Below are 17162 nucleotides of genomic sequence, written 5' to 3'. Positions count from 1 at the left end.
AACCACAAAACTAATTTTGATTGGTCCTTTGTTTTTTTAAAGTAAAAGTTATGGTTACAGTAAGACTTACAGTACCATGAAAGTGAAAGTGCCAGTTCATAAATATAAAAATATGCAATGTTTCAAAAGTATAGCCACAAGATGTAAACATTAAACAGGTTTACATAATATTTCTGGAAAACAATCACTTACAAATTTTGTCTGTATAAAGTTTTATCCAATATTACAACTTTGTTGTCATGACAATGCAGCACAAGCAGACCTGTAAAATAGTAAATACCTGATTTTATTATACTAAAATCATGTTGTGGCAGGGCAGAGGCGGGGCCGGGTTGTGATCCTACATACCCGGTCCCGTATTAGGCTAATCAAGCCTCCTGAGAGGGATAAAGGTCGACTGCAGAGGATCGTGTGGGAGAGAGAAATCATTTACGGACATGTCCGTCATGTGTGTGTTTGTCTTTTAAGTTTACCAGTTAAACTATTATTTATATTATCAAGCCGGTTCTTGCCTCCTCCTTTCCATTGATCCCTTTACACATGTTAACATGTATAATGTTTACGTCTTGTGGCTATACTTTTGAGGCAATATTTATTTTAGCATTTATGAACTGGCCTCATTCACTTCAATTATAAGTACCTTACTGTAACTGTATTTTTTTTTTCATTAACAAGGGACAAGTTGAAATTAATTTAGTGGTAATCAACATTATGCAACAAATGCTTTCATGGAACATTGCTTTAAAACAGTCCCAAAATCAAATAATTAAAACTAAATATTTGGAGATATTTTGTGTGCTTTTTGCTTATTCTGTGCTGAAAGATCACAAGAACTTACGCCTGTCTATCTGTGGCTAGACTGACATTAATACACAGGGCTATCCTGGAACACATTCTTTAACACACATTTAAAAAAAATTATATATATATATATATATTTATGTATTTTTTATTTTTTTTGGCTATCTTCAATTAAACTTGCTCACATGAAATCACCATAGTTGTTTTTCACAGTCTGCTGAACTGGGAGCGACTGGGGTTGAGGAATTTGCCTACAGTAAGTCTATTTAATAATGGATGATTTTCATGGGTGAATCATGCTCCATTGCCTCAAAGCTAAAATTAGCAGAATGTAAGCTATGTCTGTCTGTTTCAATATAGATTGGCTCCAAACACAATAAGAAATAAAAAATAAACATTTGAAGAAAATTTGTAGACTATGAGATCAAATTTAAGGTATATGTTTGGTAAATTTATTTAAGGTAAATTTAAGGCATATTTATTCATTTAAGTTTTTTATTTTTAATATTTATACTATACTCCATACATAAACATTATTCAAAAATGTATGTCACATTACAGGACCATTTAAAATTAAATATAATAAAAAGTTATTAAAAAAATATCAAAAGATTTTAAAGTAATGGACACGTTGTGACCAGTTACAGCACCTACATTTTTCCTTATGCATTACTATACATTTTATAAACCTAAAATCTCGATGTTGATAAAAAAAAAAAAAAGTCTATGCTATACATCAACCACTTTTATATTTCTATTTCATAGACACAATCTGTCTTCTTGGTCTTATCCATGCAGAAAATCAAAGGAGTTATGTAAAATATGACGTGCAATGAAATCCTAATCTATGATGTTTGAAGACACCTCACATAGAAGGTCATCATGTGGTCACAGCAGCCTTCCAGAAGGCTATCAGCTACATCTGGCCCACTCAAGAGAATTGATGGGGGAGAAATACATTTAGTTTTAGTGCCCATAGTCACTCAGCTGATAAAACCAAATCATGAATTTGATTGAAGGTCTTACTGACCTTTAGAATATAAAATAAAGTGAAACTACATCCAAATCAATAAATGCTTTGTTTTGTCCCTGTAAGCTAGCAAGGTTGGAAAAGTGACATTTGAATCAAGACTTACACACTACTCACTCACTTCTATACAGTATCTTTGTGGAAACAGCACCATTTGTAATGTCACAATGTCTATCATGCATGTCTCTCAGTTGCACAGAAATGGTGATAGCATGACACTTACCGCCAAATGCTTGCTTCATTACAAAATCCATGATTCACTCAGATATCTGTTCCTCTTGAAGCTTAAGAGAATGTTGCATTTAGTCTAGTTGTGATCTTGATTATGTTGGTCCACCGCAGTGTGTGTATCTTGTGTGTCCTGATGTATCTTTCACACCTATTGGGAAAATAGGGGGAAAGATGATCAGCATGTGATACAGAAATACTGATATTTTATTTATATAAAACTGATCACTACATAGCAATACAACCTCATCAATCATTCATCGGTATTTGAGCTGGAATTAAAAAATGCCTGCCAGGTCAATGAATCTCGAAAATGAACGATAATCCAAGTGCACAAAATGTCACAACTAGCCAACGAGTCACACAAGTTGAGCTCAATTGACAACATTTGATCGAATGAAAATTGAAATCGATGTCACAGTGAGGCACTTACAATAGAAATTAATGGGGACTATTTTTGGATGGTTTAAAAGGCAGAAATGTGGAGCTTATAATTTGATAAAATCAATTACATTAATATTTCTGTTAAAACTTTTGTATTATTTGAGCTCTGAAGTTGAAATCATAATTTTTACAGTAAGTTTAGGGTTTGCTGAAATGACATCATTGCAAACAAACAATTTTACAACTTTACACAGAAAAGGATGTTAAGTGATTTTATCACACTCAAATCTAATCTTAACACACAAATTATTTATGTCTTATGGCTATACTTTTGAAACAGTGAGAACTTGAACATTTACTAACTTACCCCATTCACTTCCATTGTATGGAAGACCAATATAGACCAATATATCGCTTTTACCTATTAACTGGTGCTTTTTTGGAACAATCGTTTATTGGCAAAAATCTCTACTGATAGTAGCAGATCATTCTTTTCTTTAAAAACAAAATGTTTCTCCCTAATTTGGAATGCCCAATTCCTAATGCGCTCGAAGTCCTCGTGGTAGCGTATAGTGACTCGCTAAAATCCGGGTGGTGGTGGACGAATCGCAGTTGCCTCCACGTCTGAGACCATTAATCAGCGCATCTTATCACACGACATCAACGCACAACTACCCACGCGCCCCACCGAGAGCGAGAACCACATTATAGTGACCGTGAGAAAGTTACCCCAAGTGACTCTACCCTCCCTAGCAACAATGTGGTTGCTTAGAAGACCTGGCTGGTGTCACTCAGCACACCCTGGATTCAAACTCACGACTCCAGGGGTAGTAGTCAGCGTCAATACTCGCTGAGCTAGCCAGGCCCCAGTTTTTTCCTTTTTAATTCTCATCAGTTAACATCATCTTATGGATAATATAATATATATGTATAAAATGTACTTGTACTGTATATACAATGTATGTACTGTATGTGAATATATAGGATATAACAAGCTTAATTTGGTAATTACTAACATATAGAGCACTGTAACGGAGCCAAGTCCCTGGTGTATTTCGGGATTGTTTATAGTTAAAAGTCCAGCATTATGTACCAAATCTTAATTTTTCTTGTTATTATTAGGACTGTTTTTTTTGTGTGGGGGGTGATTTTATTCATTTTGGACTCTTGTAGCGTCTGTGCTTGTCACAGTAAGGAAAGACTAAGGAATTATGAAAGACTTCATCTATAAATAGATTTTTTTAAATCTATCAGCCGATGAATCGCTTATCTGTCTTTTCCACCACCTTGGTTATCGTTATCAGCAAAATCCACTATCGTTCGATCTCTAATTGTAGTGCTTCACTGTTACCAAGATTTTAGTTTTTAAATAAAAGGAGGGGCAAGTGAAAATGTATCAGTATTATGGCATAAATGCTGTTGATTGAGCTTAACTTGTATCAAACCCGAAATATAAATTTACGGTAACAATTGGAGTACAATTTATAGTGTATTTTGTAGCTTAACTGTTGTTGTTTTTACAAAATTATAAATTTTCTATTCAACCTACTGTATGTAATGTTAATAATTTATGCACTTCTTTGTAATATTAATAAATTATATTTTTTACATTTTTAATTTTAAGGACATTTTTGTTTACCTTAGAACAATAAACAATTTTGGGTCAACACTATAGTAACATCTTGATCCTTATTCAAATCCAATTGAGAACCACTGAACTGTATGGTTATATGATGCTACTACTGATCTTCCTTTCTAGAGTTATAAAGGGGGGTTTCGGTTTGATAACATATGCTATGCATGATTAGCATAACACATAGAGCCCTTCTCTGACATTGAGGTGGGTTTTGTGTGCCATAGTTCAGTTATGTTCAACCTGGCTCCAGTACAACCAGTGCTACCAAGCCAACATAACAGCCTGCTTTATTAGACTGTACCATTGATGCAGCAAACCCAAGTCTTGATGGTATTTTGTACATCTTTGCTTCCGTGAAACTGGGCTCAGATGGAATATGGAGTTTTCACTTGCATAATAAATTGTCTGGCTGAGAATAGATGGCGCAATACAAATAAATCTTGCATCAGTAGATATTCATAACATTTAACAATTTGCTTTGACTGTTTTGCATTATCAGTCATTGCCTTGCATCTAAATACAAATGAGCAACACCTTTTATTGTGATCTCTTATAAAACCATTATCTATCACATTCAACATCTTTCCTGGTGAATGCATCGAAATTGCTATCCTGACATCCGAACATGCAGGATTTGTAAAACTAAGACAAGCAAATGGATGTGTGTGTGTGTGTTCTGAGAGCTCACAATGTACTATAAATGGTAGGAAGATGTCAAGGAGAAAGAACATTCTGATTGACTGGTGCATCTATTCCATCTTTGAGCATCTAGAATGGAAGGGATGTGCATTCCAAACACAAAATGATATAATGGGATTAGAATTAAAGCTTCAAGGTTACAGAAGTAGTGTAGTCTAGGGCATACATGGCCACCTATCTTTCTTAGAATTTTACGTACGCACACCTAAAATAAGTGATGATACGTATGGCCACCAGAACAACGATAAGGCTTTAGATCCTGAACTTTCAATCTACTAACTTGATGCCGCTGAGTGAATTGAGTGAATTGTTTTTTTGTTTGTTTTTTAAGTGTACAGAGATTCTCTCTAAATGCACACTTGGCTGCAGGAGGCTGGAGCACAACTGATGGCACTAGCAAGACAGACAGTCCGACTAAGCTGATCCACCAGTTAGAATGTTCATTTCAGATGCGAATGTATATTTGCTAACCAATCATATTTTCCTTTTCAGTAAGGGGCGGAACATATACAGCCTAATGCTGATGCACAAGCATCCCCGAAGTAACCATAATTTGCGCTGTAAATTTATTTAAATAAACCCTGCTAAACTTAAATATATACACTCACCTAAAGGATTATTAGGAACACCATACTAATACTGTGTTTGACCACCTTTCGCCTTCAGAACTGCCTTAATTCTACGTGGCATTGATTCAACAAGGTGCTGAAAGCATTCTTTACAAATGTTGGCCCATATTGATAGGATAGCATCTTGCAGTTGATGGAGATTTGTGGGATGCACATCCAGGGCACGAAGCTCCCGTTCCACCACATCCCAAAGATGCTCTATTGGGTTGAGATCTGGTGACTGTGGGGGCCATTTTAGTACAGTGAACTCATTGTCATGTTCAAGAAATCAATTTGAAATGATTCGAGCTTTGTGACATGGTGCATTATCCTGCTGGAAGTAGCCATCAGAGGATGGGTACATGGTGGCCATAAAGGGATGGACATGGTCAGAAACAATGCTCAGGTAGGCCGTGGCATTTAAACGATGCCCAATTGGCACTAAGGGGCCTAAAGTGTGCCAAGAAAACATCCTCCACACCATTACATCACCACCACCAGCCTGCACAGTGGTAACAAGGCATGATGGATCCATGTTCTCATTCTGTTTACGCCAAATTCTGACTCTACCATCTGAATGTCTCAACAGAAATCGAGACTCATCAGACCAGGCAACATTTTTCCAGTCTTCAACAGTCCAATTTTGGTGAGATGAGTGGTACCCGGTGGGGTCTTCTGCTGTTGTAGCCCATCCGCCTCAAGGTTGTGCGTGTTGTGGCTTCACAAATGCTTTGCTGCATACCTCGGTTGTAACAAGTGGTTATTTCAGGCAAAGATGCTCTTCTATCAGCTTGAATCAGTCGGCCCATTCTCCTCTGACCTCTAGCATCAACAAGGCATTTTCGCCCACAGGACTGCCGCATACTGGATGTTTTTCCCTTTTCACACCATTCTTTGTAAACCCTAGAAATGGTTGTGCGTGAAAATCACAGTAACTGAGCAGATTGTGAAATACTCAGACCGGCCCGTCTGGCACCAACAACCATGCCACGCTCAAAATTGCTTAAATCACCTTTCTTTCCCATTCTGACATTCAGTTTGGAGTTCAGGAGATTGTCTTGACCAGGACCACACCCCTAAATGCATTGAAGCAACTGCCATGTGATTGGTTGATTAGATAATTGCATTAATGAGAAATTGAACAGGTGTTCCTAATAATCCTTTAGGTGAGTGTGTGTATATATATATATATATTCTGCCATCTTGGTTATCGTTATCGGCAAAACCCACTATCGTTCGACCTCTAATTGTAAGTGCCTCACTGTTACCAATATTTTTGCTTTTTTGAAATAAAAGGAGGGGCAAGTGAAATTTAATAAATACATTTTAATATTTAATCATTTAACTTATGCAAATTCAACTTTGTGAAATACTAGTTTTTGATTGTCTTCACAGATGCAGGACAACTGTGTCTTGTAATTATTACACCAAATTTATTTGTTTTATTTTTCATTATTTTTTTCCTTTTACTGCTGTCAGTGGTGCCTTTTTCTCATGAGATCAAATAATATAAATGTATATTTCTAATAAGGAAAACAATTTCACTATACAGAGAAAAGCACATAATAGTACACAAATAAAACAAATAACCGTTCATTCTTATGTAGGCTATATATATCTATTGTTAACGTGAACATTACTACTCTCATATTAGCTATACAACGCTTAACAGTTTATTGTGTATTATGTATGTATTAGTTTATTAATTATAAATGATAAAGTATTAACAATTTCCATAGTAACCTAATGAAAGCAACATTAATGACACTTATTAATTTAAATAAATATTTAACATCAAGTTACCATACCATGGTTCTTAGTAGTGTAATGTACACCATTCCAGCAAGAAACTTACCCTGTTATACATTTTGTAAGTTCATGTGGGATTAAAATTTAGTGAACAAATATATTCCTTACACATTTAACATACGTACTGTATATAAATGTTAATATATTCATTTACATGTTTAATTTGGGGGGTCCGTCATAAATTCACAGTATGCCCACCTCTTCAGACACTACTACACCACTGGGTTACAGTAATAAACATTTTGCTCGAGCCAACTGAAAGAAAATGAAGTCCTGGCCTGCAGCGTGTTGACTGCTAATGTGCACAAAGCATGACTGAACAGTATAATAGTACAGATTTATATCATATAGAGAAAATGGAAGAAGTAGCTATAGTGGATTCTTACGTAAGCTTCTACTTAATTGGCATAGTTTATACGATTACTGCAGGTCTTTTTTTTTTGACTGCAGGTCTCAAAACTGAAAAGTTTTGATGTATACACAAAATAATGCATTTAATGATGTGACAATTATTTAAAATGCTTACTGCTACTAAAATATTGTGATGGATTTTTTAAATCAGTGGTCTCAGGGAAACAATATAACTGCTTAAAGCATGGATGGAGCTGGCAGGGACTTTGCCCAGTCGGGCATGAAATTATTATCTCTTCCTATTAAAGACCATTTACACAGTTACGCAACCCAATAATGAATGAATAAAAACGTGGGTTTTGCACATGTACAGGGAACATCTACAAAGAAGTTATTACTTTAGCTTTGATAACAAAAATAAATGCTTTCTTAGGGTTTTGTTGGGACGCCTTTAGCTTTGATTACGGCATGTAGTCGTCGTGCATTGTTTCCACAACCTTATGCAATGTCACAACATTTATTTCCATCCGGAGTTGCATTAATATTTTGGCCGGGAGAGTCGAACCACTCCATAAAGTGTTCTCCAGCACATCCAAGAATTTCAATGTGGTTAATGTCAGGATTCAGTGGTGGCAAATTCATGTGTGAAAATTATTCTTCATGCTCCCTGAACCATTATTTCACAATTTGAGCCCAATGAATCTTGGCATTAACTTCCTGGAATATGCATGTGCCGTCAAGGAAGAAAAAAATCTGTTGATGGGATAACCTGGTCATTCAGTACCATCAGATAGTCAGCTGACTTCATTTTATTGCCGCATAACATTGCTGAGCCTAGACCTGACCAATTGAAGCAACCTCAGATCATAACACTGCCTCCAGAGGCTTGTACAATGGGAACTTCATGCACTTCCCTTCTTACCCTGATGCGCCCTTTGCTTTGGAATAGGGTAAATCTGGACTCATACCACATGACCTTTTTCCATTTCTCCAGTCCAATCTTAATGCTGCCTAGGAAACTGAAGTAGTTTTTTCCGATTAGCCTCTCTAACATGTGGCTTTCTTGTGGCCACACAGCTGTTTAGTCCTAATCCTGTAAGTTCTCGTCACATTGTGCGTGTGGAAATGCTCTTACTTTCACTATTAAACATAGCTGTGATTTTTACTGTAGATATTTTATGATGTGACTTCAAGCGTTTTAGTGATCTCCTATTATGATCATTCAAGATTTTTTCCGACCACATTTCTTCCACCAAGCTGACGGTTCACCACTATCCTTCCAGGTTTATATAATGTGTCGGACAGTTCTTAACCCAATTCCAGTGATTTCAGCAATCTCGTTTTCTTTGCTTGATGCAGGCCAATAAATTGAAACACATCTTTTCCATGACCACGAGATACATCTTCTGACATGGTTGTTTAAGAAATCAGCTACAAACTGCATCAGGTAGGGATACAAGAATTGTTGCCAGCTGAAACATGTTAATCACAGCAATAACGATCCAATCATAGGCTTAAGTATCTGCTTATTTAAGTCCAAACGGAGACATTTGTTTTTGGCCAGGCAGTGTAATAATTTAGACCCAGTGTAAACACTATCATACACTATTTGTATTACTAACATATTATTGAATCCTATGAATAAAACAGTATTATAATGTTGGTAGGTACTCTTAACATTACAAGGACTTTCCATTGGCGCCGAGTTACTGATATTTTATATCCCCTAACCCTAAACCTAACACACTCACAGAAACCTTCTTAGATTTTTATATTTTCATTAAAACATATTTTAATATGTTTAGTAATCCACACTGTGTGGTCATGTCTATTGACACCTGGTGCAATTAGTGACTCTGTAAATTTAAACAGCAATAATATGGCTAAAAATCTAAATAGTGATTATAACAGACTACTCTCACATGCATTAAGAAAACACTTCAGATTGACCACAGTGTATTTTTCACATACATACTTTCACAAATTGATCTGCATGTGAACAAGTGAATTTCAACGACTTAATGTTACATAAAGTAAATAGCAAATGTGTCACTTCAAGCATGTACCTCCAAGGCAGTGGAATAATGACTCCAGTGAGGATTAGTTCTCCTTTATTTTGTCCACATCCTCTTATCTTCTTACAGATCCTTTCAAGCACAGCCATTTAGGAGTGATACACATGGTCCCTGATTGCATCCATTAAGCCTATAGCAGGCTACCTTCAGCCACAACATAATGACTCAGGTAAAAGAGGCCTGGAGGCAGTTAAATCAATAGATATGGACATGGAAGGATTCCTGACTTTCCCGATAACCCAGTACACAGTAATACAACTCTAAAACACATTAAAACTCTAAAACCTTTCTGCCAGGCAGCTTCTTATCAACGAGGATGACTTGAAGGAAAAGGGAGAAAGAAAATAACAGCAAAATATTGAAGAAATATCAGCATGCTCAGTCATTCTCAGCGTACACATAAATGCCCTGGCAAGATTAACAATAACTTGTACATTTCTCAGGAAAAAAAAAAAACATGTGAAAATAAATAAAATATTACAGATAAGGTTGAGTGCTTTCAGGCTCCAACACTTAGACAGCCATTATAGACCGGTATTAGTTATGCATATTGTGAAATTAAATCGATAAATTGCAGGCTAGCTGGGGGCAACTCTGTTCTGATTTCGGTTCAAAATTCAAATCTTAGGGTTGTAACAAATTAGTGAGATGTAGCACAAACATAAATTCTAAGCCTTTAAATGGAACCTTTTTCTATGTCTTGTTTAGGAGAGGACTCAATTCTACTAGGTCACATAAAGAGAATAATTGATGAGGAGTCTGTCCCTTTTATTCCCATTCATTTCCTATTGAGGATGTTTTCATAATGTTTTCACAACTGAAACAATGTCTCATTTTTTCTTTTTCTAGCTTAAATAATTTCATTAAATAATAATAATATTAATAAAAAAAGCTGCAACAACAGCATTAACCTGAAGGCAATACACAAAGCTACTGACATTTACAAAGAAATGTTTTTAGGCTTACACAATGACAAATAACCAATGCTGTTTCAAACTTAAATGCATTTTGAGATGCGGATGAAAGAAATGTATCCAATAAAAAATAAAGTAAAATTTGCTAGTCATAAAGCAAAAATATGCCTAATCCTTTTCTATAAAACAGTGAGAGACTTTACAGTGACTGACATTTGCAGCCTGAAATAAAGATGAATAGTATTTTTCAGTTGAACGGTACATCTAAGATGCTAATGGTAAGCATAAAACTTAGATTTGACATTTATTCTGTGGCATTTCTGTAGAGTTTGCCAAGCTAGATTGTGCTTCAATTATTATTTGATTAAAAAAAGAAAAATATTTAATAAGTCAGTTGATCATTATTGCAAATAGTGGTCAGGTCTTGTATCATCCTCCTGAAGGTCTTTATTTTGTGATAATGACCAGCTGAATGCACATTCCCTCAATTACTACATGGCTTCATACCAAATAAATAAATAATTGGACATGAAAGATTGATATGAGTAGAGCTTATTGTATTATGCCAGAAGAAAGACTACAGAGTACTACCAGAGACTATTTATCCGGAGATGGTTATGGGAGAAATTGACCATTTGTCTAAGCTCCGCCCCCTTAGTCACTGTTGCTCGTTCTGACAAGCTTTGCTGAACTTCCCATTAGAATGAATGGGAGAGTGCTGTAAACTTCACACTCAATTCATAAAATGAATTGATAATATTGTAATATGGGTTGGAATTAAGATTGACATTTTAAAGCATATAAATCTGATGTTTAAATTTTTTTAATGTCATTTAGTATCGATTACACACCTGAAAACATTAGTGTAATTGAACAGAACTGCTCATATGTCTCATAACACATCCACTATGATGCTGTGAACTCTTTATTTACCATCACCTTTACTATGACTTGAATCAATACATAATTGAATTAATGTTATTAGTTTGATTTACCTTGGAGCAAATCTAGGTGTAATACGTGTTTTAACCTATAGCACGCAATTCTCGAGATTTATTTAAAGATTATTTTTAAAAATAAAATAAAAAACAGTGGGTATCCTCTTTAGGTACTTCGTGTCACATTACAAGCAGAGACAATTTAGCAGAGATGGGCCACTTCTATTAAAATGAATGGAAGAAATTGGAACGCCCAAAGGTTAACGAATGTAGAACAAAAGTTCTGCCTTTCAGGTAAAAGTGCCAATCACCTTTTAGAAACAGACATCACTTTTCAATCAACTTGAGATCGCGCGGGCACATTAGCTCTACAAGCTGAGAAAATACCGTAGATTTGCCGTAATCTGAGTTAAAGAAGCACAATTTATTATTTCAGTGTTGTAAGATTTTACTGATAATTTGAAATATGTTCTTTGATCGTAATCTTGACCAATTGTTTTTGATATTTCAGTGTTTCCCCATTCAAGTAGATAGAAGCTGCACTTTCATGACTGGAAATACCTTTGTGAAAGCATTCCAAAGATGGCCACCAGTGTCATTTGTTAGAAAGACTTTGTTACAAGTGACCCAGCAACAGCGCTTTTTACATTTTCAATTCAAATCAATTAAACTTTTGCCATTAATTACTCACACATTACTACTGTAAATTTTCCTTGGAAAAAAACAAGGGCTTGTCAGAGAAATGCTGGTTGGTCAGCAACGCTTTGAAGGTAGGCCTTAATGAAAGGTCAATTGGAATGCCCATGGCGGATGTGGAAAAGGAAGTCCCGCTTTACAAGTAAAAGAGCCAAATTACCTAACTTATAATTTTGATGTCAGATTTTACTGCTGATTTGAAATATGTTCTTTGATGATATGTACTTTTTGCAGATTTTGCTCTTTCCCCATTCAAGTACTGTAGATAGGTGCTGTCCTTTCATGCTGCTTGCATCCATTGAAAATAGATGGCTGTTCCCATGATGGCCGCCAAGTGGACTGACTTTTCTTGAAAGGGACTTTGGTACGGAAAAATGCAACCTGCAAATCACACTCATCACTGATTATTATGTGAACATGATTTCTTCCTGGTTTAATGCAGGATCCGCTCATGCAACTCACTTCTGGAAGGTAAACACTCTGGAGCAGATGCAAAAATGTCTAATAGGAGATGCCACTTGTCAGTGTCTGCAAAATGTGGTCAAATCTAGGGTACCGGAACTCTTGGAAACAACATGCTGACTTCACGTGATCATGTGAAAGAGACATGGAAATTGCACAGTGTTGGAGATATATACTTACTGTCAAATATACAGTTTGTGGTTGTTATATGAAAACCTTTAACTGCAGAATGCTATAATAATTCACCAATCAGAATAAAGAATTCCAGAGATCCATGTAATAAACTTGATTATCATGCAAAACTATTAAACTGTGCATACAAACTGGAATTTAGAAGTCTGCAAGCACAACATTTTTGAAGACATATGGCAATCATTATTTTAATTCTCATAAAAGTTAAAAGCATAATTGATTATAAGTGAACAACTTCAAATGATTTCAGCCCATTCTGTAGATACGGCTGGACAATAAATAAGGAAATGATGCACTGACAGCACAAGGGAAGAAGTGGAAAGTTGTGTGAAGGATGCAAGAAGGCAGGGCATGAAGGGTAATTAGGTTAAACTCAGAACAGCTCTGCCTAGTTTACAATGTGATTCTGACAACAAAGCCCCATTGATGATTAGATTAAATATGTTGCATGGGGCCTGGCTAGAATATTATAAAGATCTATCTCAACACACAGGCGCAGAAAGCAATCTGTTTATAGTACAAAGTAACTTAATAAAAAGCATTATTTACCTTCAAATGTTTTTACTGTGCAAAGCTACTTCACTGACTAATTTTTGAAACCCAATTGGAACATCGCATAATACGAAATTAATACTGTGGGACACGTCAGGTTTTATTACTATAATATAATGCTGAATTATCATTAGTATTCTGGTGATTAGATTTGCGTTATACAAAAGTAATATATTTCTGTCCTGTTTTCTTCACCTCCACCAGGGGCTTTTATTTTGACACCAAAAGTACTGTCAAATGTACTTAAACTTCACAAGGAGCTTTTATTTTGACACAGAAAGGGCAACGTGTATTTGACAGTTTACAATGTTCCTCATTTCCTAAAATACTGTAAACTTTTCTGTTATTCTGTGCAGCCTTTGAAGATTTGTATAATAACTTGTAACTGTTTCTAATGTTTGGAATTGCACAAATGCTTAAACCTGAATAACATTTTGATTTCACAATGCACATAAACTGATCTGAGAGTGCTCCCAAGAATGCGCACACAGATCAATGAGCCACTGGTTTGTTTCCGAATCACACACAGCCCATGTTTATCTGTCGTTAAATCACAGCCTTTTATGGATTAATAATCACATATGACCAACTTGCCATTTTGATGTTATTTTGTTTAATTGTGCAGCCCTGAAGGATCGTGAAATAAGTCTAATGATGCGCTCTTTATGAAACTTAATGGCCAAATGAAAGCACATAAAAATAATCACGATATTCACGATATTGGTCAATTTTATAATCGAGATGTGCCGACGAGGTATTGTTAATATTCCATATATCGCCCAGCTATCTACCTGCGTTCCTCACAAACTTCCTGCAACTTATTAAGTGCCAATATAGAAAGAGGTGTGTGGAACTGTCACCAGGGAAATGGGTTCTTGTGTGAAATGTCAACCAATGGTGCATTTCAATCAGCTTCCTTTGTCGTGAATCAGTATATCGTGAACACAAATTCGTGCACTGGCAAAGGTGTTCATCCACTAAGCACTGGGACACTTATGACTCAATCACCGGTGACACGGTTACAAGCTCATGCACTAAAACACTGGTATTAATCAACAACATCGCTGTAGAAATGACACTGTCGTGCATTTTCGTTGTAGATATTCAAAAATAATGTTATTATAAAAGATAATTGACAAAGAAAAAATATATGGGGGGTTATTTTTAACCTTCTAACAACTGTAATATTTAAAATATTGTTTCCCTTTCATGGTCATTATATGGTAAATGGTCTGCATTATATAGTGCCTTTTTAACCTTAACGGTATTCAGAGCGCTTTACACTGTGACTCATTCACCCATTCACACACACACATTCATACACCAATGGCGGCAGAGCTGCCATACAAGGTGCTAGCCTGCCATTAGGAGCAACTTGGGGTTTAGTGTCTTGCCCAAGAACACTTCGGCATGTGGAGTCGTGTGGGCCAGGATTCGAACCACCAACCGACCCGCTCTACCAACTGAGCCAAAGCCGCCCACAACTTGAAAGACTTGATTTTTATGGTGGATTCTGGGAATCTTTTGGGAGCGAACATTTCAGTGAACTGGAACGATATTGCAGCTGTAGAAATGGCCGACTCCCTGATCAGTGCCCTGACTACTGAATTAGAAGGCTGACTGAGACGCACACCAAGAAAGGAGCAGAATAAGGCGCAGTGTGAAGTACACTGGCTGCAGGGAATTCAGTGCATGAGCTCTTCATTATTGCGACGCTTCAAGACTTTTCCGGCCAGGCCAAACAAATGCTCTGCCTTTGACTTCTGAGAGCTCTGCTACCGAGTGAATGAGAAGCCAATGGGAAATTAAAAGCCATTTTGTCAGGCTTTCTAATAAGTGTTCTTGTATAGCACTCTTGAGGTTCTACCCACATTAATTGTATTATTTTAGAAATTCTTCTTGTCATGCGTGTTGGTCTTTTCTAGGCAATTTGTCTGCAGCGTTGCAGGTGACTGTGTAAATAACACTACATTGGTCATTTCTGTTATGCAATACCTTCTGAACTCAGTAATGTTTTAAAAATGAATATGTTGTAATTTAAGAAATGATTTCTTCAAAAGTGTATACCACACTTTCAGAATAAACTGCAGGCACTTAAATGTTCATTTTCTTGTAATTGTGTAAATAATCAAGTTTTAACTAGAACTAAAATGTATGGTTAAAACTTGATTATTTAAATTGAACAGGATGCCAAATAGGAAATAAAGTGCTAAAGTTAGCCATTGCAATGTGATGGATTGCGATTTAGCTAATGAGGGTGTCAACTTTAAGTTAATTAGAATTTTTTTAACTGACTTCTGACATTTTGATATTATCATAACGATTTCTATAATAGTATCAAGCAGGAGGATAGTGATGGGAAGATTGGATCATTTTGCTGACTTGAATCTTTGAGTCTCATTCAGCAAAATGAACAAATCTTTATTCAAGCCATTTCATTCATTTGAGCAGAATTAAATTAAAACGTTACATTTTCAATAGTCAAATCCCAACCCAACACGTCCACTTACTCAAAGGTTGATTATAGTCCCAATAAGGAAAAAACGATAATTCAGCCAACGGCAAATTATGAGAAACAGAAAAATGTGTTCACCTCTGGAATCTTCTTGACTTTTGTGACAAAAGAACGAATCACTTGGACAAGAAGACTTGTCAACATTGAAGGTCCAAAAGCACATAAAAGTATCTCACATGACTCCAGTGGTTAAATCCATAACTTCAGAAGTGATATGATAAGTGTGGGTGAGAAACAGAACAATATTTAAATCCTTTTTTCTATCAATCTCCACTTTCACATTCTTCTGATTTTGGCATTTCTAATTATTTGCTCATATCGCCACCCATAAGGCAAGGAGGAGAATTTACAGTAAAAAAAAAGACTGACAAATATTGATCTGTTTCTTACCCACACATATCATATCACTTTGCGCATATTACTTTTATGCTGCCTTTATATGCTTTTTGGAACTTTACATTTTGGGTAACAATTTTCTTGCATTGTGAGCACCAACAGAGCTAAAATATTCTTCTAAAAATCTTTGTTTGTGTTCAGCAGAAGGAAGAAAGTCATACACATTGGAATGAGGGTGAGTAAATGATCAGATAATTTTTATTTTTGGGTGAACTATCCCTTTAATTGTGATAAAAGATCAACTAATATGATTCCAGTTTAATATTAATCCAATATATTAAATCATATATGATAGGAAAATGTATATGTACTGCATAACAGAAATTACCCTTCATTGCGAATGAATAGATTGAGTATAGCAAAAAAAAAAACATTCATGCTATGAATAAATCAGAAAACTCCCTGATATTTTATCACAATAAGTCAAAAGTCAGCACTGACCCACTTAGGCCAGCATATGAATATTACACCCTTTGCTGTGTGAGTGCAGTTGAGGAAACTTGACTTCAGGACGGGGGTCTGAATGTATTTACACTGACCTCCTGCTATGTAATTGTCAAAGCCTATCATTGCATGCTAGGCTGGGCTCACACAAGAGGTCATGGGAACCACTTTATCCAATGGGGGCCAATTAGCTTCTGTCACATTCAAGTTTATATGTTACACATTCCTGCAGTGTTGCTGACTGCACTGATTAACACCACATTAACACTTTCTGTTTTGCTATATTCAAATAGGGGTGCATTACAAACAAATGGGCCTGACTGTGTGAAAAACAAGCATTTGTGCTGAATATGCACAATATTTTCACGTGCAATCATTTGGGCACTTTGTAAACAATACAACAAAAAATGCAGGCTATATTGAAACTTTAAA

General features: G+C 35.9%; 1 protein-coding gene across 1 annotated transcript in view; it reads right to left on the bottom strand.

The window, feature by feature from the left end:
* The window catches only part of LOC127659670 (complexin-2), a 37983-nt gene that overhangs the window by 10041 nt on the left and 10780 nt on the right, over positions 1 to 17162 (bottom strand). The window contains exon 2 of the mRNA XM_052149590.1: positions 2055 to 2210. Within this exon, the coding sequence (XP_052005550.1) occupies positions 2055 to 2085 (31 nt within the window). The 5' untranslated portion in view covers positions 2086 to 2210. The remainder of the gene's footprint in view (positions 1 to 2054; positions 2211 to 17162) is intronic.

This window comes from Xyrauchen texanus, chromosome 19, assembly GCF_025860055.1.
Source record: "Xyrauchen texanus isolate HMW12.3.18 chromosome 19, RBS_HiC_50CHRs, whole genome shotgun sequence".
Lineage (NCBI taxonomy): Eukaryota > Metazoa > Chordata > Actinopteri > Cypriniformes > Catostomidae > Xyrauchen > Xyrauchen texanus.
Note: the sequence above shows the minus strand (reverse complement) of the source record. Positions and strands in the feature narration are given on the sequence as shown.